This window comes from Canis lupus, unplaced genomic scaffold (assembly GCF_011100685.1).
Source record: "Canis lupus familiaris isolate Mischka breed German Shepherd unplaced genomic scaffold, alternate assembly UU_Cfam_GSD_1.0 chrUn_S2159H2359, whole genome shotgun sequence".
Lineage (NCBI taxonomy): Eukaryota > Metazoa > Chordata > Mammalia > Carnivora > Canidae > Canis > Canis lupus.
In genome coordinates, this window is record NW_023331042.1 from 24317 (window position 1) to 46003 (window position 21687).

The 21687-nt window shown below is 43.1% G+C and overlaps 1 protein-coding gene and 1 long non-coding RNA gene across 7 annotated transcripts in view; one reads left to right on the forward strand and one right to left on the reverse strand.

Annotated features, from left to right (window-relative positions):
- Positions 1-15353, forward strand: LOC119878968. Of its 2 annotated transcripts, XR_005387258.1 has the most exons (5): positions 1-242; positions 672-863; positions 2620-2793; positions 9534-9647; positions 15099-15353. It is a non-coding gene; the product is annotated as an uncharacterized LOC119878968 (long non-coding RNA). The 2 variants fall into 2 exon arrangements; XR_005387257.1 differs by having other exon boundaries at positions 1-863.
- The window catches only part of LOC119878966 (leucine-rich repeat-containing protein 37A2-like), an 18339-nt gene continuing 7087 nt past the window's right edge, over positions 10436-21687 (reverse strand). The window contains exons 3-9 of one of the 5 annotated variants that reach the window (XM_038589480.1): positions 20216-20334; positions 16251-18035; positions 15736-15842; positions 12446-12495; positions 10924-10978; positions 10703-10842; positions 10436-10600 (exon numbers count right to left, since the gene is read on the reverse strand). In XM_038589480.1, coding sequence (XP_038445408.1) covers positions 10492-10600; positions 10703-10842; positions 10924-10978; positions 12446-12495; positions 15736-15842; positions 16251-18035; positions 20216-20334 — 2365 coding nt within the window. In that variant the 3' untranslated portion in view covers positions 10436-10491. Of the gene's footprint in view, positions 10601-10702; positions 10843-10923; positions 10979-12445; positions 12496-15735; positions 15843-16239; positions 18036-20215; positions 20335-21687 lie in introns of all 5 variants that reach the window. The other 4 variants (XM_038589479.1, XM_038589481.1, XM_038589482.1 and 1 more) reach the window with 4 other exon arrangements.

Sequence of the window (21687 nt, forward strand, 5' to 3'; positions counted from 1 at the left end):
TCCCACTGGTAAAATCAGACCAGTGACGTCTACGCTATTTTTGCCTCCCTGAGGGCATGGGCGCTGGTGGTGCTTGCAGCCCGGGGGCTCTGAGGGAAAAAAGTATACGTGTTTTGACCCTATCTTGTACCAACAGGGCGTCTTCAGCTCACCGCTCCCTCCTCCTCGGGACTTTCTCAGGTACCTGCCCATCAGCCCCTGAGGCACAAACCTGGAGGATCTGGTTCTTCTCATCTAGCCAGGTCCTTGTGTGTCTGCTTTCCTCGGTAGAGTTGACATTTCTTTTGCAGGTGGACTCAGAACAAAAGGTCCAAAGTGTGTGAGAGGGGGGATGTCTGCTTTGGTCACTTCTCACCTGCAGGCTTTGGTCCAGCGGGGAGCGTAGGGCCTGAGTGTGGGGACAGTGCCCAGAGGCAGAGGTACTACTAACTGCATGTCCAGGGGGACTTTGGGAGTATTTATAGGGCTGGCCTGGGAACAGGGCAGCTCTTGGAAGCAAGCTCCACTGACCTGGGCCAGGGGTTCTGTGACCGTTTCTGGGAAGGTTCGGGTTCAGTGCCCGTTGCCGTTTATAAAAAAAAATGGCTGGTGGAGATGTGGCACCTGAGTGTGTGGGGGCTGCTTCTCTGGTAATAATCTCTCCGGGAGTGAGAACCACTTCTCGGTTTCAGACTAGATGAGGCTGAGTGCATTCAGTATGGGTAATAGTTGAGGACGGGGAGCCTCGGTGTCCATCGGAAGATGAATGGATAAAGAAGAGGTGGTTCATGTATACAACGGAATATTCCTCAGCCATTAGAAACGACAAATACCCACCATTTGCTTCGACGTGGATGGAACTGGAGGGTATTATGCTGAGTGAAGTAAGTCAATCAGAGAAGGAAAGGGAGGTGGGCGGGGGGTGGGGGTGACTGGGTGACGGGCACTGAGGGGGGCACTTGATGGGAGGAGCACTGGGTGTTATTCTGTATGTTGGCAAATTGAACTCCAATAAAAAAATTAAAAATAAAATAAAATAAAATAAAAAAATAGTTGACGTGTGGGTAGCCCGGTTGGCTCAGCGGTTTAGCGCCACCTTCAGCCCAGGGCCAGATCCTGGAGACCCGTGAATGAGTCCCCATCAGGCTCCCTGCATGGAGCTTGTTTCTCCCTCTGCCCGTGTCTCTCATGAATAAATAAATAAAATATTTAAAAAAATAGTTGAGGAGGAAGTTAGAAATAAAGAGATAGAGGCAAAGTATTTTCTGGGTGTTGAACAAGGTGGAAAGTAAGGGATTTACTAGGGAAATCCCATTTCCTAGGCAAAAGGATAGTGTTTCTGGTAATAATTAGCACAATCAATACCATCAGTGTCTTGACTCAAGCATGCCCTCCCCCAAATGGAGCAAGCAAGCAATATTCCTCAGTTCTTCCAGTTTTAGTATGTGTGCTGCCGAAGTGAGCACTATTCCTCAGTTCTTCCAATGAATTTTTGCACAGCCACTGTCTGCAAAAGCTGTGGGAACCCCACATAGTAATCTTTTGTCTGGTTTTTCAGGAGCCCAGCCCTTGTCTCTTGGTCTTCTCTTACTTCTCCGGCCTCTCAGCCCCGCTGCTTGTCTTCCTCTCTTCATCTTGCTCTGGTGCACATTTTTACCATTCATGGGCCATGAGTCCACGAGGTAGTTTCCAGCCAGAAAAAAAAATTCACACTGCTATATCATTTGAACAGTAATAAAGTCACATGCAAAGAGAAGAGAGCTTGAAGGTTATCCTGGAAGAGGCAGCTTTTATCTGAGTCTTGCAGGTGGATAGAGGAAGGGGCATTGCAGGTGAAGAGACTGGCAGAGAAGTGGCTGGTGGGTAGGAGTGCAGGCTGAGCTCAGGGGAGGTCCCCAAGAGTGGAGAGGAAGTTGGACTTAAGAACAGAGTAAGGGGATGGGGCTAGGATGGGAGGGGAGATAAAGACAGATTGGATGAGGGGGGAAAGGAAGGATGCAGACACAGCTGGAGGCCTGTGCAGGAAGGGCTCAAACACTAGCAAACTCAGCTCACAGGCCACTGGTCTGTCAGCTTAGATTTCAAGAACTCCACAGACTTATTTAAAAAGCCAGGTAGGAGAACTGCAGGTATCTGAATTCCCTGCAGACAGGTCCAAGGTGTAGATTCCTGAACCCCATCCCTTCCCTGGAGAGTCACTCTGGGATGGGGTCCAAGAATTTAGGCCTAACCACCTCTGCTGTCCTCTGCCCTCAGCACCAGCTGATCCAAAGCATAAGAAAATATAAGAACCTTTGTCTTATTTTAGGAGCTGAGGGGTAAGGGATTATTAACATTTGGGCAAAAGAGAAGCTTCTATTGTTTGCTAGATAGGAATTGTGATTGGTCCTTGTCAACCACTGGGAAGGTAGGTTGCCATTGTTATCTTCAATAGCACAGATAAGAAAACAGGCTTCAGAGAGAGGCTAAGTAACTTGGGGTCCCAGGGCCTCAGAACTAATAAATAAATGGTAGAGGGAGGACTCTCACCCAACTCTAATTCTAATTAGAGAGTTAGCATAGTTCAGTGGCAGAGCAAGTGGGCTTGGTAGGCGGTAATGCTTAGGTTTGAACACCAGCTCTACCCCATACTGTTTACAGGACCTTCCCTACACTAGTGTGGGCGTTCAGGACAACCAAGCAATGTGAAGCTATGGTTTTCACAGGCCCCTTGAGATATAGCACTGAAGATTGGCAATTAGAAAACAGAAGTAAAGGCACAACACACTATGGCCTCCTAGCCTCAGGCAGAGGGGCCAGAGGGTGTGACTTCAGGTAAGTTCCCAAAACTATCTGAGCCTCAGTTCCTCATCTGTAAATTGGGGAAAATATCAGTTGACCTGAGGATTAAGATAATATCCTTAGGAGAGTTTCTGGCCTGCTGGAAGCACTTGAAGATGACTAGCTATAGGGCACCTGGGTGGCTCAGTTGGTTAAGCCTCTGCCTTGGGCTCATGTCATGATCCCAGGGTTCTGGGGTCCAGCCCACAACAGGCTCCCTACTGAGTGGGGAGTCTGTTGCCCCTCCCCTGTGCCCCCACCCTCGCTCGTGCCCTCACTTGCTCTCTCAAATGGATAAATATTTTTTTTAATGATTTTGTTTGTTCATGACACACACACACACACACACACACACACACACACACAGATGCAGAGAGACACAGGTAGAGGGAGAAGCAGTCTCCATGCAGGGAGCCTGATTTGGGACTCGATCCCGGGACTCCAGGATCACGCCCTGGGCTGAAGGCGGCGCTAAATCGCTGAGCCAACTGGGCAGTCCTGGATGAATAAAATCTTAAATAAAAAAAGAAAGACTAGCTATATTATTATTATAGTTTGGGCTAATTCTCACCTTCCCAATCCAGTCAGATCTGTTTTTAACTGCTTTCTGAACACTGGAGTGGGAGCTTTTTTTTTTTCTTCCATTTTTTGAGAGCCTTTCTTATTTGAACCCCAGATATATCCTTACTTGGCAGCTGACTAAAGTCATCAAACAAGGACTAATGCAACCATTTCTCTCAAAAGTGGAATAGCTAATGTTCCCCCTGGATTCTGTTGTAGGAAGTTGGTTCTTCCCACTCTTTTAAAATATGGCAATTAGAATTAGGTGCCCTATAGCTAGTCATCTTCACTGCCCTAAAATATATTTTCCACCCACATGCCCATGTCTGGAATTCAGTGGTGATGGTGGCATTCTTTAGGATTTATCCTGGCTCTCTTTTTAATTATTAATTTGTCAATTATACCTCAATAAAGCTGGACAAAAATAATGAATTTTTAAAATTCCCCAATAGTTATTATTATTATATATAGTTTACAGTTCAAATAGTATGACATCAAATGGTGAGGAAACATAATGACCCACAGCAGTTTCTTCCCCTTGACCATCCCCACCTTCCCTCCTGAGCCAGCTCTCTGGGCATGCTTACTTCTAGCTGAATCTTCTGGTGCTTATCTCCCCACCTATCTTGGTAATTCTAGCTTTGGATTTATCCATTTTAGACACTGTCTGTGGACTTCCTATTATCACAGGCAAGGAGTTAGTTCTTTAACACCCCTGTCCGTTCTTGGGGTTTAGTTATGCCACTCTTTCCTGATAATTGATAGTGTTTACAGAATTGTGATTATGTAACTATTGTTCGCCTCCAAGATACAGCTCCAAGCAACCCAAAAAGATGACTTTTGAGGATGGGCTTTCTCTACTTTGGTGTAGAGTTAGAATGATGAATGACCATGTTTGCAGTCTTGGAGTCTGCGTCCTTCAGAGCCTGAAGCCAAAGGAAAGCACAGTTGAGGGATAGATGGGGAGAAGATGACTTGTTTGAACCCTAGATGCAGGCAGCTTTAAGTACTTAGGCTTCCTGGTTATATAAGCTAATTCACTGTATGACATTTTTGGTTCAAACATATTTTAGTTGGATTTCTTTCACTTGGAGCGTACAGAGCAGTGACTGATACATATGGTCTTCATAAATTTGGGCAAGTTATACAAAACGTATATGTATGTATATATTTACGTATGTATATGTGTATATGTATATGTATATGTATGTGTATGTGTATGTGTATGTGTATATGTATATGTATATGTATCCTGACCAGCACAGCTTACGACACTAGGTTCCCTCTCCCTCTGCTTTTATCAGCCAGAGCCTGAGGTAGCTTGACATTGAATAGTACCATTTAGGGACTGGAGGAAGCAACTTACCATGAGTCACTGCCCTAAAATATATTTTCCACCCACATGCCCATGTCTGGAATTCAGTGGTGATGGTGGCATTCTTTAGGATTTATCCTGGCTCTCTTCAAGTGGTTCTCCTTTGCAGTGAGAAGTCTGCAGGGAAAGGCAGCATTAAGGTAGAGCATCTTGGGCCAGTTCTGCTTTTGCCCTGAGATCTAGCAAAACAGATGATGAGGGGGCCAGGGACCTTGTGGAGCCATGGGAGCTCTGATGGTCAATTTCACTGTTCTTCAAATTGTCCCAAGTCCATGCAGATCCCCCACTAGAGTCGTGCCTTTTGACAGCCTCCCTCTGAAGATATTTCAGGCAATCAGAATCTTTCCAGTTTCAAAAGACCTATAGAGAAAGAAATTTCACTACCCTGTTGTTTAAGATCCATTCATTCATTTATTTATTTATGTATTTTGAGAGAGAATGTCAGGGGAGGGGTAGAGGGACAGAGAAAATCCTCAAGGAAACTCCCCACTCAGTGCAGAGCTCCACACAGGCTGATCCCAGGCCCTGAGATCATGACCTAAGGTAAGATCGCTCAACCAACTGAGCCACCCAGGCTCCCCTCACTACCCTGTTTTGATGTTTAACTTGTAGAAGCCCTTACTTCTGGAGGTCCCTGTAGGAGGCAGTGGATACAGTTTTTGGTGTAGACAGGATCTAGGTACAAATTCCTGCTCCTAATGGCACAGTCCCTATGCAGGCTATGGGGCAAACTCATAGTACTATGTGTTGACCTTTAGGAGGTCAGTCTGTATTTCATAAGGAAATCATATGTGGAGAATGAAGAAATGGTCTAAAATTCATCCAGTAAGATCCCTGAGGCATCACGTGGGCAGGGTCTGCTACTAGGCATTGGGGAGAGGAAGATGGGATTCTTGCCTCGTCAGGGTTCCTGACCTAACAGATAACTGCGGTGGGGCCTTCACATTGATGGGTGCTATCTTTCACTCTGTTGCATTTACAGGGACACCTAGAAGAGTGGGGCCTTGGTGTGTAGTCTCTATACCAGGACTCAGTCACATCCTGAGTAGACAGGATTATTGGCCCTCCCTGCACCCACACTCTTGCTGTGTCTCTCTGTGGGCAGAGTGTACTTTCCTGTCCCCTGGCTCGGGGATTGGCCATGTGACTTACTTGGACCCATGGACTAGGCAGAAATGAAAGTATGACAGTTCTGTGTCTAGGCTTGGAGAGGCCCAATGAAGTTTCTGGTTGGCCTCATATGCTTCCCTCGGGTTGCCGCTGCCTCTTCAGCCTGGGCCCCAGAGCCCACCCAGGTGGAAAAGAGCTAGCTAGCCCTGCTGATCTGCAGACTAGCACGGAGAAGCAGTGCTGACCCAGCCAGCAGAGCATTCAAGTACAGCTGGACCAGCCATCCTGTGAGAACCGGTATTCCAGTTCACTGAGTTTGGGGATGGTTTATTAGTTAGCATTGTTGTGGCGAAAGATAACCAATACACGTTATTGGTTATAACGTTATTGGTTAACCTTTATTAGGCTATAGGTTCAGCCACTGTAGTAGAGATCCAACACAGCAGTGGGTTAAATAAAAAAGAAGCTTACTGATCTCTCATATAATGATCTGGTTAAGTACTGTAATCCAGGGCTAGTTTGGTGGTTCATGTGTCAGGGAGCCAGGCTCCTCCTATTTTACTGCTCCACCATTGTAGGGTGTAGCCCTCTCTACATGAAGCCTTTGTATTGTTCACCGGTTGAAGTCTTCATTTCCCTTGGCCCTGTAAGCTGAAACACTCCACAGTGTGGCGCCAGACCCCTCTCCAGTGCTACACTGGAACACATTAAGGCTCATCTTGAAGCACCATTCCTGCTTCTGCTTCAGACCTCAGGACCTTTCCTCTTCTTGAATGGGTGTGCCTCCTCCCACACCCCCAGGGGGTGCCCCACCACTGTCGCCCAGGTCTCAACAACATCTCACCCTGACTAGGACCTCAGGGGCCAGAGCTGGTCATGCCTGGCGCTTCCCAGGACTGAGAGGCCCTGATTTCCATAGTGGCAGCAGCCAGCCAGTGTGACTCTTTGAGACGCCAAGGGTGAGAATCTCAGTCGTGCCTTTTGGTCATCTTCAGTCTGTCTTGCCCGCCTCTCACACCCTCAAATCCCTGCTGACCTCTGGTCCTGAAGAAGCCAGGGAACCTCTGCTCCACCTCCTGGTTCTCTTTGCACTAACTACGCCAGTAGTTTGGTGAGCATAAACAGTCTTGTTAGAATGGTCCCTCTGTTTTGGAAATCAGCTCAGGAGGGGTGGGCATCTGAATGGTAACAGATTCTTTCTCTAAACTCTAGCCAGGCTCCTCTGAGCCCTCTTCTTGATTCAACCTTATTTGGCTTGTGAAGACTTGAACAAACACTAACGTAGTTTTCAGCAGCTCATGACCACTGCCCTAGTAAGACCCCAGTCTCCCTTAAAGTGCCTGCCCGTGAAACTCAAGGCTGTCTAAAGAATTTGTTGCTTATTCCAGCCACCACCTGAAGATAAGGCCCCTGTTTCCCAGTTTCTGTGAGAGAGTAGGAGTCTAGCTTTGGTAAGTGCCAGTTAACAAATCCAGATGGTTTCATATGGGCTAACCCCCTTCCTGCCTTTTGTAATCTTTGGCTTCTGACTATGGAGCCCCTACTCATTCCCTTCCCTAGTCCCTCAATCTCCCTGTGCAATACTCAGTCACCTCTGTACTTATCCCAGTTGAGTTCTGTTCATGATGAACTCTTTTCCCTGTGCCACTGCAATATTCTATTACTTTGGAAATCTGTCTGGACCACTTTAAGTATGCCTGGTTTGGTTTGTTTTTGACAGGGGAGATGTTCAGGATCAGCTTTTAAAATTAATTTGCTTATTTTTCAGGATCAGCCTTTTATTATTTTTTTTAAAATTTTTATTTATTTATGATAGTCATACACACACACACACACACAGAGGCAGAGACACAGGCAGAGGGAGAAGCAGGCTCCATGCACCGGGAGCCCGACGTGGGATTCTATCCCAGGTCTCCAGGATCGCGCCCTGGGCCAAAGTCAGGCGCTAAACCGCTGCACCACCCAGGGATCCGAAGATCAGTCTTTTAAATAAGCATCCCAAGGATGTTTGAGTTTAGAGGTCCAAAGGCCATATTTTTTTTAAAAAAGATTTTATTTATTTATTCATGTGTGAGAGAGAGAGAGAGGCAGAGCACAGGCAGAGGGAGAAGCAGGCTTCATGCAGGAAGCCCGATGTGGGACTCGATCCCAGGACTCCAGGATCACGCCCTGGGCCGAAGGCAGGCGCTCAACCACTGAGCCACCCAGGGATCCCCACAAAGCCACATTTTTAGAAACTCTATTTCCCTATGGACACCGTTTCCTCTGGCAGCCCTTTTGAATGGGGGCTATGTTTTCTCAGATACCTCACTGCCATTAGTCCATCCAGCTTTCATTCCAGTGAGAACATTCTGGAGGCCAAACTAAGAATCAACTCCAAGTGCTTCTCCAGTCACCTCTGGGGATGACTGCATGTGATTGGTATCCAATATCTGGTACCTTAACCTGCTGCCCAGCTAAAATGACACCTTTTGTGTTTCTGACTTAGCTAGCTCTCCACCATGTTACTACTCCATGTAGACAACACCTTCCTTTTAGAAAGACTTTAACACCCACCCATTTGTTAGATAGTATTGGTTGGCTCTAGCTACCCACTTCTATCCCTTTCTTTGCAGGTGCTAGAAGCCCACAAACCACATTTCACAGATTCCCTTGACAGCAGAGTTCTGCCATAAAATCTAGGGGGTGAAAAGGAGGTGGAAACCATTCTTTCCTCCTCTGCAGTAGCAGATGCGCAGGCTACATGTTGGGACTCCATGTTGCCAGTCACAGGCTTGGGACCATGGAGTGCTGCAGTGACTTCAGCAGTGGGTTCCCAAAATGTACTGACTTTTGAGTGGCAGCAGCAGCTTTGAATGTATGGAAAGCAGCTGTGGTAAAGTAACCTGAAAAAAAAAAATAAAAATAAATAAAAAATAAAGTAACCTGACATTCACCACTGCTAGCCCCACAGTGGTGAGCATCCATTCCTTGTAAGACATTATGACTGGAGCTGATACCAAGGGATGGATGCTTAACCATCTGAGCCACCCTGGCATCCCAGAAGTGGAGGGAGTTGTGCTTCTTCCACAGATTGTGCTTCATTATCCCTGTGCTTCATTATCTGTGTTGGTTGAGGAAGGCAGTAGTAGGTTTGGTGGTGGGCGGCATTGGGAAAGAGCCTGGTAGCACACATCTGACCCTCAATGGAGTCAGGAGAGGCTAGTAGGGTGGTCCATGAGAATGGGTAAGTGGCACCACCAATATATTTTCTGAAATAAAGGAGTGAGGAGGGCAGTCTTGGGTAATTACCACCCTCACACATTTTTCTTTACCCTAGCCCTCCAGCCCCTCCCTGCTAGCTATCCAAGGGTTGGGATTATTATTTTTTTTTAAAGAAAAGGAACAAAATACCCCAATGTGAATTATCTATAGCTTGTAACAATGAAGAACCCCCTATGCCAAGACAGGGCATATATTTTGTGTATGAGTTTGAGTGCTTGGGAAGAAAAAGAGGCCTTAGCCCTACTGTGGAGCTAGGCTCAGTGATCCAAATATTCTGGTAATGCTAAAAATCTTACAAGAGGGGCCAGAAACAGATGATCTTCTATGGGCAGGTCAAGCATGTTGTGAATAACTTGTATTTGGTGAACCAGGGGGGAGAGCACCAGAATAAACTGCCAATTGATTTAATAGATATGTTTTCCAGTTTTCAGACACTGGTTTTATTGGGGAAACGAGGGGAAGATACTCCTATTCATCCTTCCTTGCGGGCACTGCCTCTTGTGGAAGTACAGTCTCCCACGAGGGATTCTAGATTCAGGTCTGTTCCTCTCACCAATGTCCCCTGTTACCTGTATATACATGTTTATTTCCATTTTAATTCCTTACCACATGGCTAGAATTGGTTATTAATTTATACATTTTTAATATGAGAAAAATAAGTATTTTACAAGCAATGCTGAGAAGCCATTATCAGAAAATAAACTTTATGGTGGGAATGTGAACTAGTGCAGCCACTCTGGAAAACTGTGTGGAGGATCCTCAAAGAGTTAAAAATAGATCTGCCCTACGACCCAGCAATTGCACTGCTGGGGATTTACCCCAAAGATACAGATGCAATGAAACGCCAAGACACCTGCACCCCGATGTTTCTAGCAGCAATGTCCACAATAGCCAAAGTGTGGAAGGAGCCTTGGTGTCCATCGAAAGATGAATGGATAAAGAAGATGTGGTCTATGTATACAATGGAATATTACTCAGCCATTAGAAACGACAAATACCCACCATTTGCTTCGACGTGGATGGAACTGGAGGGTATTATGCTGAGTGAAATAAGTCAATCGGAGAAGGACAAACATTATATGGTCTCATTCATTTGGGGAATACAAAAAATAATGAAAGGGAATAAACGGGAAAGGAGAAAAAAATGAGTAGGAAATATCAGAAAGGGAGACAGAACATAAAAGACTCCTAACTCTAGGAAACGAACTAGGGGTGGTAGAAGGGGAGCTGGGTGGGGTGTAGGGGTGACTGGGTCACAGGCACTGACGGGGACACTTTATGGGATGAGCACTGGGTGTTATTCTATATGTTGGCAAATTGAAGACCAATAAAAAATTTTTTAATAAAAATAAACTTTATAGACAGCCTGAGGCAGGACAAAGTCACTTGAGGACGATGACGGTGCGGAGTTCACTGTCGCTCTCCTCACCCAGGTCTTCAGCAGCTGAATCTGCAGCCCGAGGCTTCTCTACTGGGGCACCACCTTTCTCTCTGCAAAAAAGAAGAATGCCTTTAACTCTGTAAAGGAACAATTAAACTTTTCATAATTAACTCATTTTAGAAAAGAAGTATAAATTGTCCCCAATCAGGTACCCTGGTTCCTTGTTGAAAATCTCATCCTCATCAGAAGAATCCCTGTCGTGTAGCTTCTGTGCCATGTTTTTCTTCCGTGTGGCATTGAGAGGTCTGTACATGTCCCGAAGCCAAAGTGGCCGCCTTCTCCAGAAAAAGCCCTAGAAAACAGAAAGGACATTGTTAATTCTGCATTTCCCCTGCTCTCTCCAGCCATGGGACTTTATCTTCCTCAGATTTACCTGATTCTCCCGTTGGATTGAACATCTCTTATGCAGCAGAGACTTAAGGAAGAGCCTTGGAGGAAACACATATGCAGACAATTAGTGATTCACGCCATTTCTCATGCCTCTCACAATGTGTATCTCTGGTCCTATTAGGACATCTCAGTCCATAATCACAGGAAGCAAAATCACTACAGACCTCGGATCCTGAAAATAATCCCACGCATGCTACACTTCCAGAATTTTCCCATGTCTGTCCATAATGGCCCCACAATTTCTCTGGGGAGGCCTTTGTATGTGGCTTGGCATTGAGTATAAGCAAGATTTTCATCCTGCTCACCTGGGCCTATGGCCAAGTGCCCTCGTGCAGTGAACAGACTGTGCAACTATAACACAGAAGCACCTTACTCTCTCCAGAAGCAGTTTACTTTGGTCCCCTTTGGACTTTGTCTCATAGGCATCATTTGCTGGGGAGGAGGAGAGAGAGGTGTTTCTATTTTCCTAGCTGCTGTATCCTACAAGTTGATTCACACCAAATAAATGCACGAGTCCAACCAACAAAGTTACCTAACTCACTGACTTTCTCATTGCAGGCAGTGGCTAATGAGTGAGTGAGGAAGGTCACAGCCAGCACTAAAACACAAAATATTATTTTTGAATATAAACAATATAGAAAGAATCAGAATGTATAGTAAGTTTGTCTTAGAAACTGCTTATGTTGGCTCGCCCAGGTGGCTCAGCAGTTTAGTAATGCCTTTGGCTCAGGGCGTGTGTGGTCCTGGTCTGGGGATGGACTCCACATTAGGCTCCATGAGAGGAGCCTGCTTATCCCTCTATCTCTCTGCTTCTCTCTCTGCGTCTCTCATGAATAAATTAAAAAATATTTTTAAAAACCTGCTTATGTCTTGACAGTATGTATGTACGGAGTTGTGACATAAAATGTAGCTCGCAGCCCAAGAACAGTATAATCAGAGGAGAAGTGCCCCTCTGGAAAGGAACCATCTTCTGACACTCAGTAGCAGTATGCCCATGGGGCAATTTACCTTCCCTTTCTTCTCCATTTCCTTATTATAAAAGGAAGAGACAAACTATTACCTAAGGCCTCTCCCAGTTAACAGTCTATGGAGTCTGGACAAAGGGAATGGAGAGTGGTGGATCAAAAACTAGGAGGAGGAGGGAAGTTTTCCTGCCACTTTACAGGAAGGAGTCCTATTTTTCTGCCTTCCATCAGCCTTGAAGACTAGGCCTCTTAGCCCAAGACTCTGTAGCCAGGCCTGATGGTCACTACCAGCAGGAACAGGTGCACCCAACCCCTCTCCACCCTTTTTCTTTAAAGGAGTAGTGACAGTAGATGCTCTGTGTCAGTTCCATTCTAACTCAGATTTGTCTGGGAAGCTAATTTTGCTGGATCCAGGCAAAGCATTAGACCAAATCAATATTCTTTCTGCCTTTGGTAGTTTCCTGGGTGTAAAACAAGGGGAGTGAAATAGGAGTTCTAAAATCTAGTTCTGAAATTCTGCTTTAATAATTGCCAATTTACCTTGAGCCTCCTTCTTCATCTTCCACTGGTGCTGCTCTATGAGAATAAATCTGTTTTGGAAGAAAACATATCACAGGTACCCATCTCAATAACCATGCCTCCAAATCTGTATTCATTCCTTTGTATTTTAAGTCTTATTCAGCCTTTTTGGAGAGCAGGAATTCTATTTTTTAGTAGTCCTTTGACTCTTCCATAGTCCCAACTTGGGAACTTGTGTGCAGCTGGCAATACATTTTATTGACTGTTTTAGATGACATCCAACAGGTAATTCCTAATAAAAATTCTTAGAAGTAAGAAAAGAAAAGTATCTACCAGAAACCTAAATAGCAACATTGTTTTAAAGTCAAGGACAAGAGTTCAATGCCTATTATTCCTGTTACTATTCATCACGTTGAAGAGGTCCTAATCAATGCAATAGGAAAACACTTCTTTTAAAGATTCCAGGCATCTCAATGCAATAGGAAAAATTAAGTATTGGAAAGTAAGAAACAAAACATATTGGCATATGAAATTATGGACAACCTAAAAGGCCCAAGAGAGTCAACTTAAATTTTACTGTAGTGGGATGCCTGGGTATCTCAGCAGTTGAGCGCCTGCCTCTGGCTAAGTGCATGATCCCAGGGTCCTGGGATCAAGTCCCACATCAGGGTCCCTGAATGGACCCTGCTTCTCCCTAAAAGGCCCAAGAGAGTCAACTTAAATTTTGCTGTAGTGGGATGCCTGGGTATCTCAGCAGTTGAGCGCCTGCCTCTGGCTAAGTGCATGATCCCAGGGTCCTGGGATCAAGTCCCACATCAGGGTCCCTGAATGGACCCTGCTTCTCCCTCTGCCTGTGTCTCTGCTTCTCTCTCTGTGTCTCTCATGAATAAATAAAATCTTTAAAAAAATAGAAAAATAAATTTTACTGGAAGTGCTCTGAGAATTCAGTAAGATGGCTAAATACAAAATCAAGAGCTCAACATGCAAAATGCAATAGCTTTTTTACGTTCCACAAATAACTAATTAACAAATGGAAGAATGGTTCCATTTATAATATCAATAAAAGGAAGGATACCTCGGTGGCTCTATGGTTTAGTGCCTGCCTTCCGCCTAGGGTGTGATCCTGGAGTCCCGGGATCGACTCCCACATCAGGCTCCCTGCATGGAGTCTGCTTCTCCCTCTGCCTGTGTCCCTGCCTCTCTCTGTGTGTGTCTCATGAATAAATAAATAAAATCTTAAAAAAAGATTAAAAAATATCAATAAAAGACATAAAGTACCTAGGAATAAACTTACAGCAAAGAATGGGGAAGACCTTTGAGATGAAAACATTAAAACTCTTCTGAAGGACTTTAAGAAATGAATACATGATGATACCATGTTCCTAGAATATTGCAAAGATGTCAATTCTCCTCAAACTCAATGCAATCCTATTCAAATCCCAAGATAGTTTTTCTTTTTTTTAAATAAAAACTGGCCAGCTGACATTTGGTAAAGGGATATGCAAGTCTAGCTATGAAATGTATGAAAAAGGAGATCAAAGAGCATGAGTGTAACTCTACCAGACATCAAAATAGGTTATTATAAAGCAATTGGAATTAAGTATATAGTGTGATATGGGAAAGGAAACTGGACTGATAAGAATCCAGATAAGAAAAGTATTTTAGAGACGCCTGGGTGGCTGAGTGGTAGAGCATCTGCCTTTGACTCATAGGGTGAACCCGGGTCTGGGGATCAAGTCTCACATTGGGCTCCCTGAGACGAGCCTGCTTTTCTCTCTGCCTATGTCTCTGTCTCTGTGTGTGTGTGTCTCATGAATAAATAAAATCTTACAAAAAAATAGTATTTTAGATCTGTTAAGAAAGAATGAACCATTCAATAAAAGATTTTAAAGTAACTGGGTATTTCTTTAGGGGGAAAATGTTAGATCCCCTACCTCAACCATACCTAAAAACAAAACAGATCTATACAGGTTGAAAAATATAAATTATAACAAATATAAGTATAGACGAAGACAGTATAAAGGCAACAAAGGCCTCGCTAACAAGACCCACATCCCATAGGCCACAAGGAAAGAACTCGCATATATGGTGACAGACTCAAAACATCTCCCATTTCTTGTAGTCTCGCCCCCTTCACCCTTGGATTGTTGGTCATCTTCTGGTGACTGATAAAACTCTTTTCATATTAAATATATTAATCCTTTCAGTGGCTTCCACTGAATTTCAGTGTTTCAAATGCTGGCCAGTGTTTTCATCTTTAAGGAGACAGAACAGTGGAATAAGAGCACAGGATTTGCAGTTAAGTAAAACTGGGTTCTGCTTTGGGTTTTGCCACTGGAGCCTTAAGCTGATCCCCTTTTATGTATGAAAGAGGGATGGTAATATTGTCCTCCCAGGGTTGTGGGCATGAAATTGGATATGGAAAATTCTTCTTCCTATGCTTGGCATAAACCAGTGCCAAGTCATTATGGAACTGAAGAAAAGGTAAACAGGCAACCTCCAGCACAGGTGACTATAAACATGACATGCTTTGGAGTAGCCTGATGCAGGATTTTAGCTACAGTATTTTAACCAAAACTATTCACATAATTCAGTGTGTGGAAAAAGCTGCTGAGTAAATCTAATTAATCAACAAGATGATATTTTTATCTTTAAGCCATGTCCTTTTTTCCAGGATGACTGATATAGCTCCATGAGGGTGGATACTATCTCTCATCATTTCAACCAAGGAAAGAAATCAGTGGTAGTCTGAAAGTGGCTGGTGAGTACATCTAACCACAGAATTTTGAGTTGAGGAAATGTTACTATCATGTTAACTTGGCCTTCTTAAACCTAACGTCCCAAAACAGTCTAATGGCTTGTTGCCTTGTTTATAATCCATAAATCACCTGGCAATGGAAAGTTCCTTTAAAAATCCCCAGAATAGGGCAGCCCCAGTGGCGTAGCGGTTTAGCACTGCCTGTAGCCCATTGTGTGATCCTGGGGACCCAGGATCAAGTCCCACATCAGGCTCCTTGCATGGAGCCTGCTTCTCCCTCTGCCTGTGTCTCAGCCTCTCTGTGTCTCTCGTGAATAAATAAAATCTTAAAAAAAAAAAAAGAATTGCTTCTCTTTAAAAAAATAAAATAAAATAAAAATCCCCAGAATATACTTTGCAATAAAAGAATGAAGTACATGTCAGTCTGTCAGACAGAAGAGAAATACCAAGTATCAGTAAGTGAGAAAGTGGCTTTGATTTTAAGTTTGTAAATTCTGAATCTATTATAAAGACAAAAGATTTTCTGGAAATCTGAATTAATGGTTGTTCTTACCTCAATGAGACAGAAAACTATAATCAAAATCATTACTACTACAGTCACAGATATTGCCAAGATGAGTTTGTTGTTATAGCCATAACCTGGAACTTCTTTTGTTGGCTAAAAAAACAAAAAACAAAAAACAAAGAACAATTTTTTAGAAATCAAAGAAAAGGATGAAAGCTAACTATTCTTAAGCTACTCTAAAACCTCATTCTTTCAGTGGAGTGGCGTATAGGTTCTTAAGAAATATACCAAATCTAATGTGTTATATAATTTTATCATTAGCCCTTTCTTCAATAATATATTTATCTTGTATGTTAAGTCCTCTTCTCATCTACCTGGGAAGAGTGGCACCATTCTCTAAATGAGCAAAGTGGCAGATCACTGTCTCAGCCAACATTAATGGCTAAGACAAGACCCAGACTGGGAGGCCCTGGTCCTTGTGCATGGGTGCTTTAATTGCATGTCCTAAACTGACTAAAAGTTCAGACCCCATCTTTCAGGAGTTATCCTCACCTCACTTGACTTCTGCTCTTTCTGTTCACTCTGGGCTTCTGTGCTCTCATTGATATAGTTCTCAGTCTTCCATTGGTCTGTATCCCACTCTGCCTTGGACACCTTTACTTCCTGCTGCTCGCTGAGAAGCTTCATCAGGAGGCCTGTTCTGGAGATAAGCTTGGCACAGGCCAGTTGCACATTGGTCTCAGAGCAGTCCATTTTCAAAGTCCGGATAACATGAGAAATGAGCCTTCTCACGTCATTATTCGGGATGAGGGACCGTAGCTGCTGGTTTAGCTGAATTTCAAATAGATCACCTGCGGATGAGAGCTTTGCAACACTGAAGCCTGTGGGCTTTGGGGGCAAGTCAGTGACCAAGTTGTGGTATTCCCATTGTGTTTCATTGGTTTGTTTAACAGTCGGCACAAAGTTGTCTCTGGTGGTAGTAGAATATGTATTGGAAAGATTCCTACGGTTTGTGAATTCAGGGGGAGTTTGTTCTGATACAGTAGTGCTTCCTGGAGAAATAATTTCTTCAGAAGCATTCTGTGCAGTAGTGTTTTCTACAGTAGTGTTTTCTTTAGAAGGTTCTGAAAGAGTAAATAATTCTGGAAAAGGATTTTCCTGAATTCGTTTTTCTGAAGATGAAATAGCCTCCTGTGAAGGGGAATCGATGAGGCTCCTGACGGCAGGCAATGGAGGCCTCTGTGCAGGCATCAATCTATTCGAGAGTGAGTTTTTCTTTCTGAACTTTTTACTTTTTTTGGTCTTGGGTGTTCTTTGGACTATACGTGAGCGAATTTTATGGAAAATATACTTTTTTCCAGAATGCGAGACTGGTCTGGAAGCCTCCATTTCCCTAACTCTAGCATTCGCATCTTCTAAAACAACAATGGGGTAGGTTGAGTCTTCTGATTTGTTTTTCACCTTAGGTAGGGATTTTGGAGCAGTGGAGGCAGAAGGCTTGCCCATTATGTTTTGCTTCGGGAAAGAAGAGGCTGCTGCCTTGTGCTCCTTTATGAATGAAGACTCTGTGTGGACGGAGTTTCCCACTAATTTCCTGGGCCTCTGGGCCATGTGAAGCTCCTCCAGCTCCCTTGGGGATGGTCCACTGAGCCTTCTTTCTTTGGCCATGTTCTTCACAAATGACTGGGCACTCTGTTTCCCTTGGGTGCTCTGAACGTCCACTTCCTTGTAGTGCCTTTTCTGTAGGTCCTTGGGGCCCTTGAGAACACTGTTTTTTCTAAACCACCTCTTCCGTAAATTCTTAGCCTTGGGAAGGGTCTTTTCCTGTCCTTGGGCAGTTTCCAATTTCTTAAATTTGGGACCTAAAATCCCGGGAGGTATAAGCATGGCAGTTTTTTCTTTCTTTTTTACCTCATCAATTTTTTCTTGAATTTCTGCATCTAACAAATTTTCCAGGAAAGAGAGTTTCCTCAGTTTATTTTTGTAAGTTGAATTGTTGGGTCCAGGTTCAAGAGAAGGGCTCTTTGTGTTGTTTTTCAAGTAACCCACAGGCTTGTCTCCATCCTGAACATTTGAAAACAGAGTTTTAATGAATGGTAGTAATGTTGATTCTACATCTTCTACATTTCCCTCTGAGAAATAAGGTAATATGTAATTCAGCGCACTGATAACATCACTTTCATCATTAAAGTCTAACTGCTCATTCATAAAGGCTGACAGACCGATGCCATTTTTGTCTGAGGATGCCTTCTCTGGCTCAATTGTCAGCTCAGTACTGGTACTCTTCTTCCGGGCTTTTAATACCTTCATGAATGATCCTTCTACATTCATTATAGATGCTTTTTCATCTGTCAGAAAAAGAAGAGACTAGTTTTGATAATGAAAGGCTGATAGCACAGTTTTTGTCAGTCCGCAGTCATACATCCCAGTCATAAAAATTAAGAACCAGCAAATATCTGAGTACCATTATCAAGGACACAAACTCAAACTTGAACCTATATTGGCAACAACAAAAGGAGAAAAGGGTATTTTTTTAAATGGCTATTTCTTCAGAACCTTTCACAACGTGAATGACTACATTTAGGATTATTCCATAATCCTTGGTCTCCAAGGGCCAATTATCTAGTACTTAAGAAAAGCCAAGTCTGGAAGACACTCAGCTAAACTGTCTGCAAATCTACTGTGACTCCTGGTATTCATATACCCTGTCCTGTACTGCTTCAGATGCAGTGGGAGCAGGGGGTTTGCTCCTTCTATCTCTTCAGTGTGCTTGTTTTCTTGCTACTACCACAGATGCCCATGAAAACACCCACTGCTAGTAGGGCCTCATCTGGACATGCCCTCTCCATCTACCCATCAATTACTATGCTTGGTCCCTGCTCCCATATATTGCAGCTCACACAAAACATAAGCTCTAGACAGAAAAAAAGCACTAAGTCCACCCTGGCTCTTTGCTTAAATTGGGCAGGGAACGAGTGTAGGCTAAGAGATTTTCCAGGTATGAGAGATATGCCAATGTGGAATGTTCGATAAATCAATGGAATAATACTTGAGGTTTTAAAATGCAGAAGGGATAAAGAAATTTTTTGTCAGAATGTGAAGAAATATACTTCACTTTCATTTCTAATATTTCTAGCTTTAGTTATTAGGGTACCATCCAGAGCTTCCCACTACATGAAAGTCAGCATATGGCTTGTGTACATGCACAGTATCATCCAACCGAGTTTCATTTCCAGAAGAATTAGAAGTATTTTCAGCGGTGTTGATGAGAGTCAGAGGAGGAGGTAATAAAGGTCACAAGAAAGGAGGAGCAACGGGCTTGTAGAGAGCCCTAAACGGGACACTTGAGTGCTAGGCAACAGTACTTAACACCTCTGATCTAATTTTTCCTCACCTGTAAAAGGAGGCTAAACATGCCTATTCTGCCCACCTCTAAGAGATAAGGGAGTAATTAGTAAAAAATTGTTTTGAAAAATAAGCAACATTGTATTTACAGAGGTAGCAAAGTGTTATTTATGATGTACCCTAGATCATTGATAGGGAACCATATTCAAGCTATCTGGGTGCAGAAGCACATTTTGGAAGTCATGAAGTTAGTGCCAATAAAACATAGTATACAGAAAAATACTTAAAAGTATCTGAGTGTTTTTGGATAGAAAAGCTGAGGATTCAGAAAAAGTTCAGAGTTGGACAGTCCAAGAATAGAAGAGTGCTCTGTATCCATAAGAAGGCAGCAGCTTCTGGTTAGGGAACAGGAACTCTCAGGCTCTGAATAAACTTTATCTATAAATCAGCATCACTTTTACTCTTGATAACTTGTAAAAACAAACAATAAACAAAAATATATCTCCACCTGTCATATAAGACAAGGGGGACCTGAGTTCTGATACATATGAAATTAGTTTACAAATTATGATGCATATGTTTTCATTTGGGAGTAATTAATTTAATAATGTAACTGAGAATCTGACTTATAACAAAGGAATAGTTCTTATAAATTTAGGGATTTTAAGGGTGCCTGTGTGGCTCAGTGGGTTAAGCATACAACTCTTGGTTTCAGCTCAGGTCATGATTTCAAGGTCATGGATTGAGCCCTGCAATGGGCTCCACACTCAGTGGGGAATCTGTTTGAGATTCTCTCCCTCTGCCCCTCCTTCGACTCACATCTCTCTCTCTCTCAAATAAATCTTTGAAAAAAAAAGAAATTTAGGGGTTTGAACTGTAAGTGAATAAAAATAATGCAGTGACATCATTAGTTAAAAATTGATCATTGTTGATTAAAAATAAAAATTAAAACATAAATAAAATTTAAAATATATCATGAGGTGATTCCTGGTTGGCTCAGCGGTTTAGCACCTGCCTTCAGCCTAGGGCGTGATCCTGGAGTCCTGGGATCAAGTCCCACATCAGGCTCCCTATATGGATCCTGCTTCTCCCCCTGCCTCTCTCTCTCTCTCTCTCTCTCTCTCATAAATAAAATCTTTAAATATAAATATTATATATATATCATGAGGCAATTCAAACTCACCACAACGTGTGGCATTTGTCAAACATTCACCGTCACAATGCAGCTTGACTGTCTTGCAAACAACCTCAATATTATTTTTGAGTTGGCAGAGACAACAGGACATACGGCTAGGTAATATCCTATAAATGGAAACACAGAGCATTATTAGTGGTAAAGGGGTTACTTGAGTAGAAGATTCAGGCCAAGGTCTTCACAGGGCTCTGCATAAAGGAATTCTTGTGGCATATGATGGTTGGGTAGGGTTGAGTAGGGACCAGTTGGCCAATTGTTGCTCATGAATATTATAAATAAAGAGAAGGACAGAGGTGCTCAACCAATAGGTAAGGATGGTAGGGGGTATGATATACCTAGAATAAGACAGAGATAAGAACTGGGTGACATTGATCAGTAGTTCAGTTCAGAAGTATCTCCTTCTGACCCAAAAGTCTCACTTTGGGTTAAGAGCATACAGGAAGAGGGTAGACTTCTAAGAAGAGTCTGAGTAAGTCTAAAATATGGCCCACATCAAGGATAGAAAGCAATCAATCAAAACTAACCAAAATCTACACAGGTGTTACAACTAGCAGACAAGGATGTTTAAAAAGTTACTATAACTGGGGTGCCTGGGTGCCACTGTTGGTTAAGCATCTGACTTTTGGTTTCAACTCAGGTCATGATCTCAGGCTCATAAGATCAAGCCCCTCACTGGCTCCTAGATCACTGTAAGTCTGCTTGAGATTCCTCTGCCCCACCCACGTGTGCTCTCTTCTTTCTCTTAAATAAATTATAAAATCTTTATAAAAAAAGTTATAACAATATTTCTTATGTTAAAGAAAACCAGACTGATGAGGCACCAGGGTGGCTCAATCAGTTAAATGTCTGCCTTCGGCTCAGGTCATGATCCCCGGGTCCCAAGATCGAGCTCCACATCAGTTTTGCTCCTCAGCAGAGAGCCTACTTCTCCCTCTCCTCTGCTCCCCCTGCTTGTGCTCTCACTCTCTGTCAAATAAATAAAATCTTAAAAAAAAAAAAATCCCAGACTAAGAAACCCATGTCTCTACTTAGTGAGTTATACAACAACTTCAAGTGGCCTAATATATGCATACATAGAGTCTACAAGGGAGAAGAAATATAATTTGAAAAATAATAGCCCCCAAATTGTCCAAAACAGGTAACCCTAATAAACCCACAAATCCAAGAAGGTCAATGAACTCTAAAACACAAGAAATATGGACAAAACTATGCCAAAGCACATCATAATCAAACTTCTCAAGCCATCAATAAAGAGAAAATGTTAAAAATAAGCCAAAGGAAAAACCTCCACACAACATATAGGGAAATAGAGATAACAATGGTAAACATATTTCTTGTTGGAATTAATGGAACTCAGTAGAGCAACATCTTTAAAGCAGTGAAGCGGAGAGGGGACCAACAACTATCAAACTAGAATTCTATATCCAGATCTTTCAAAAAATAAAAGCAAAACAAAAGAC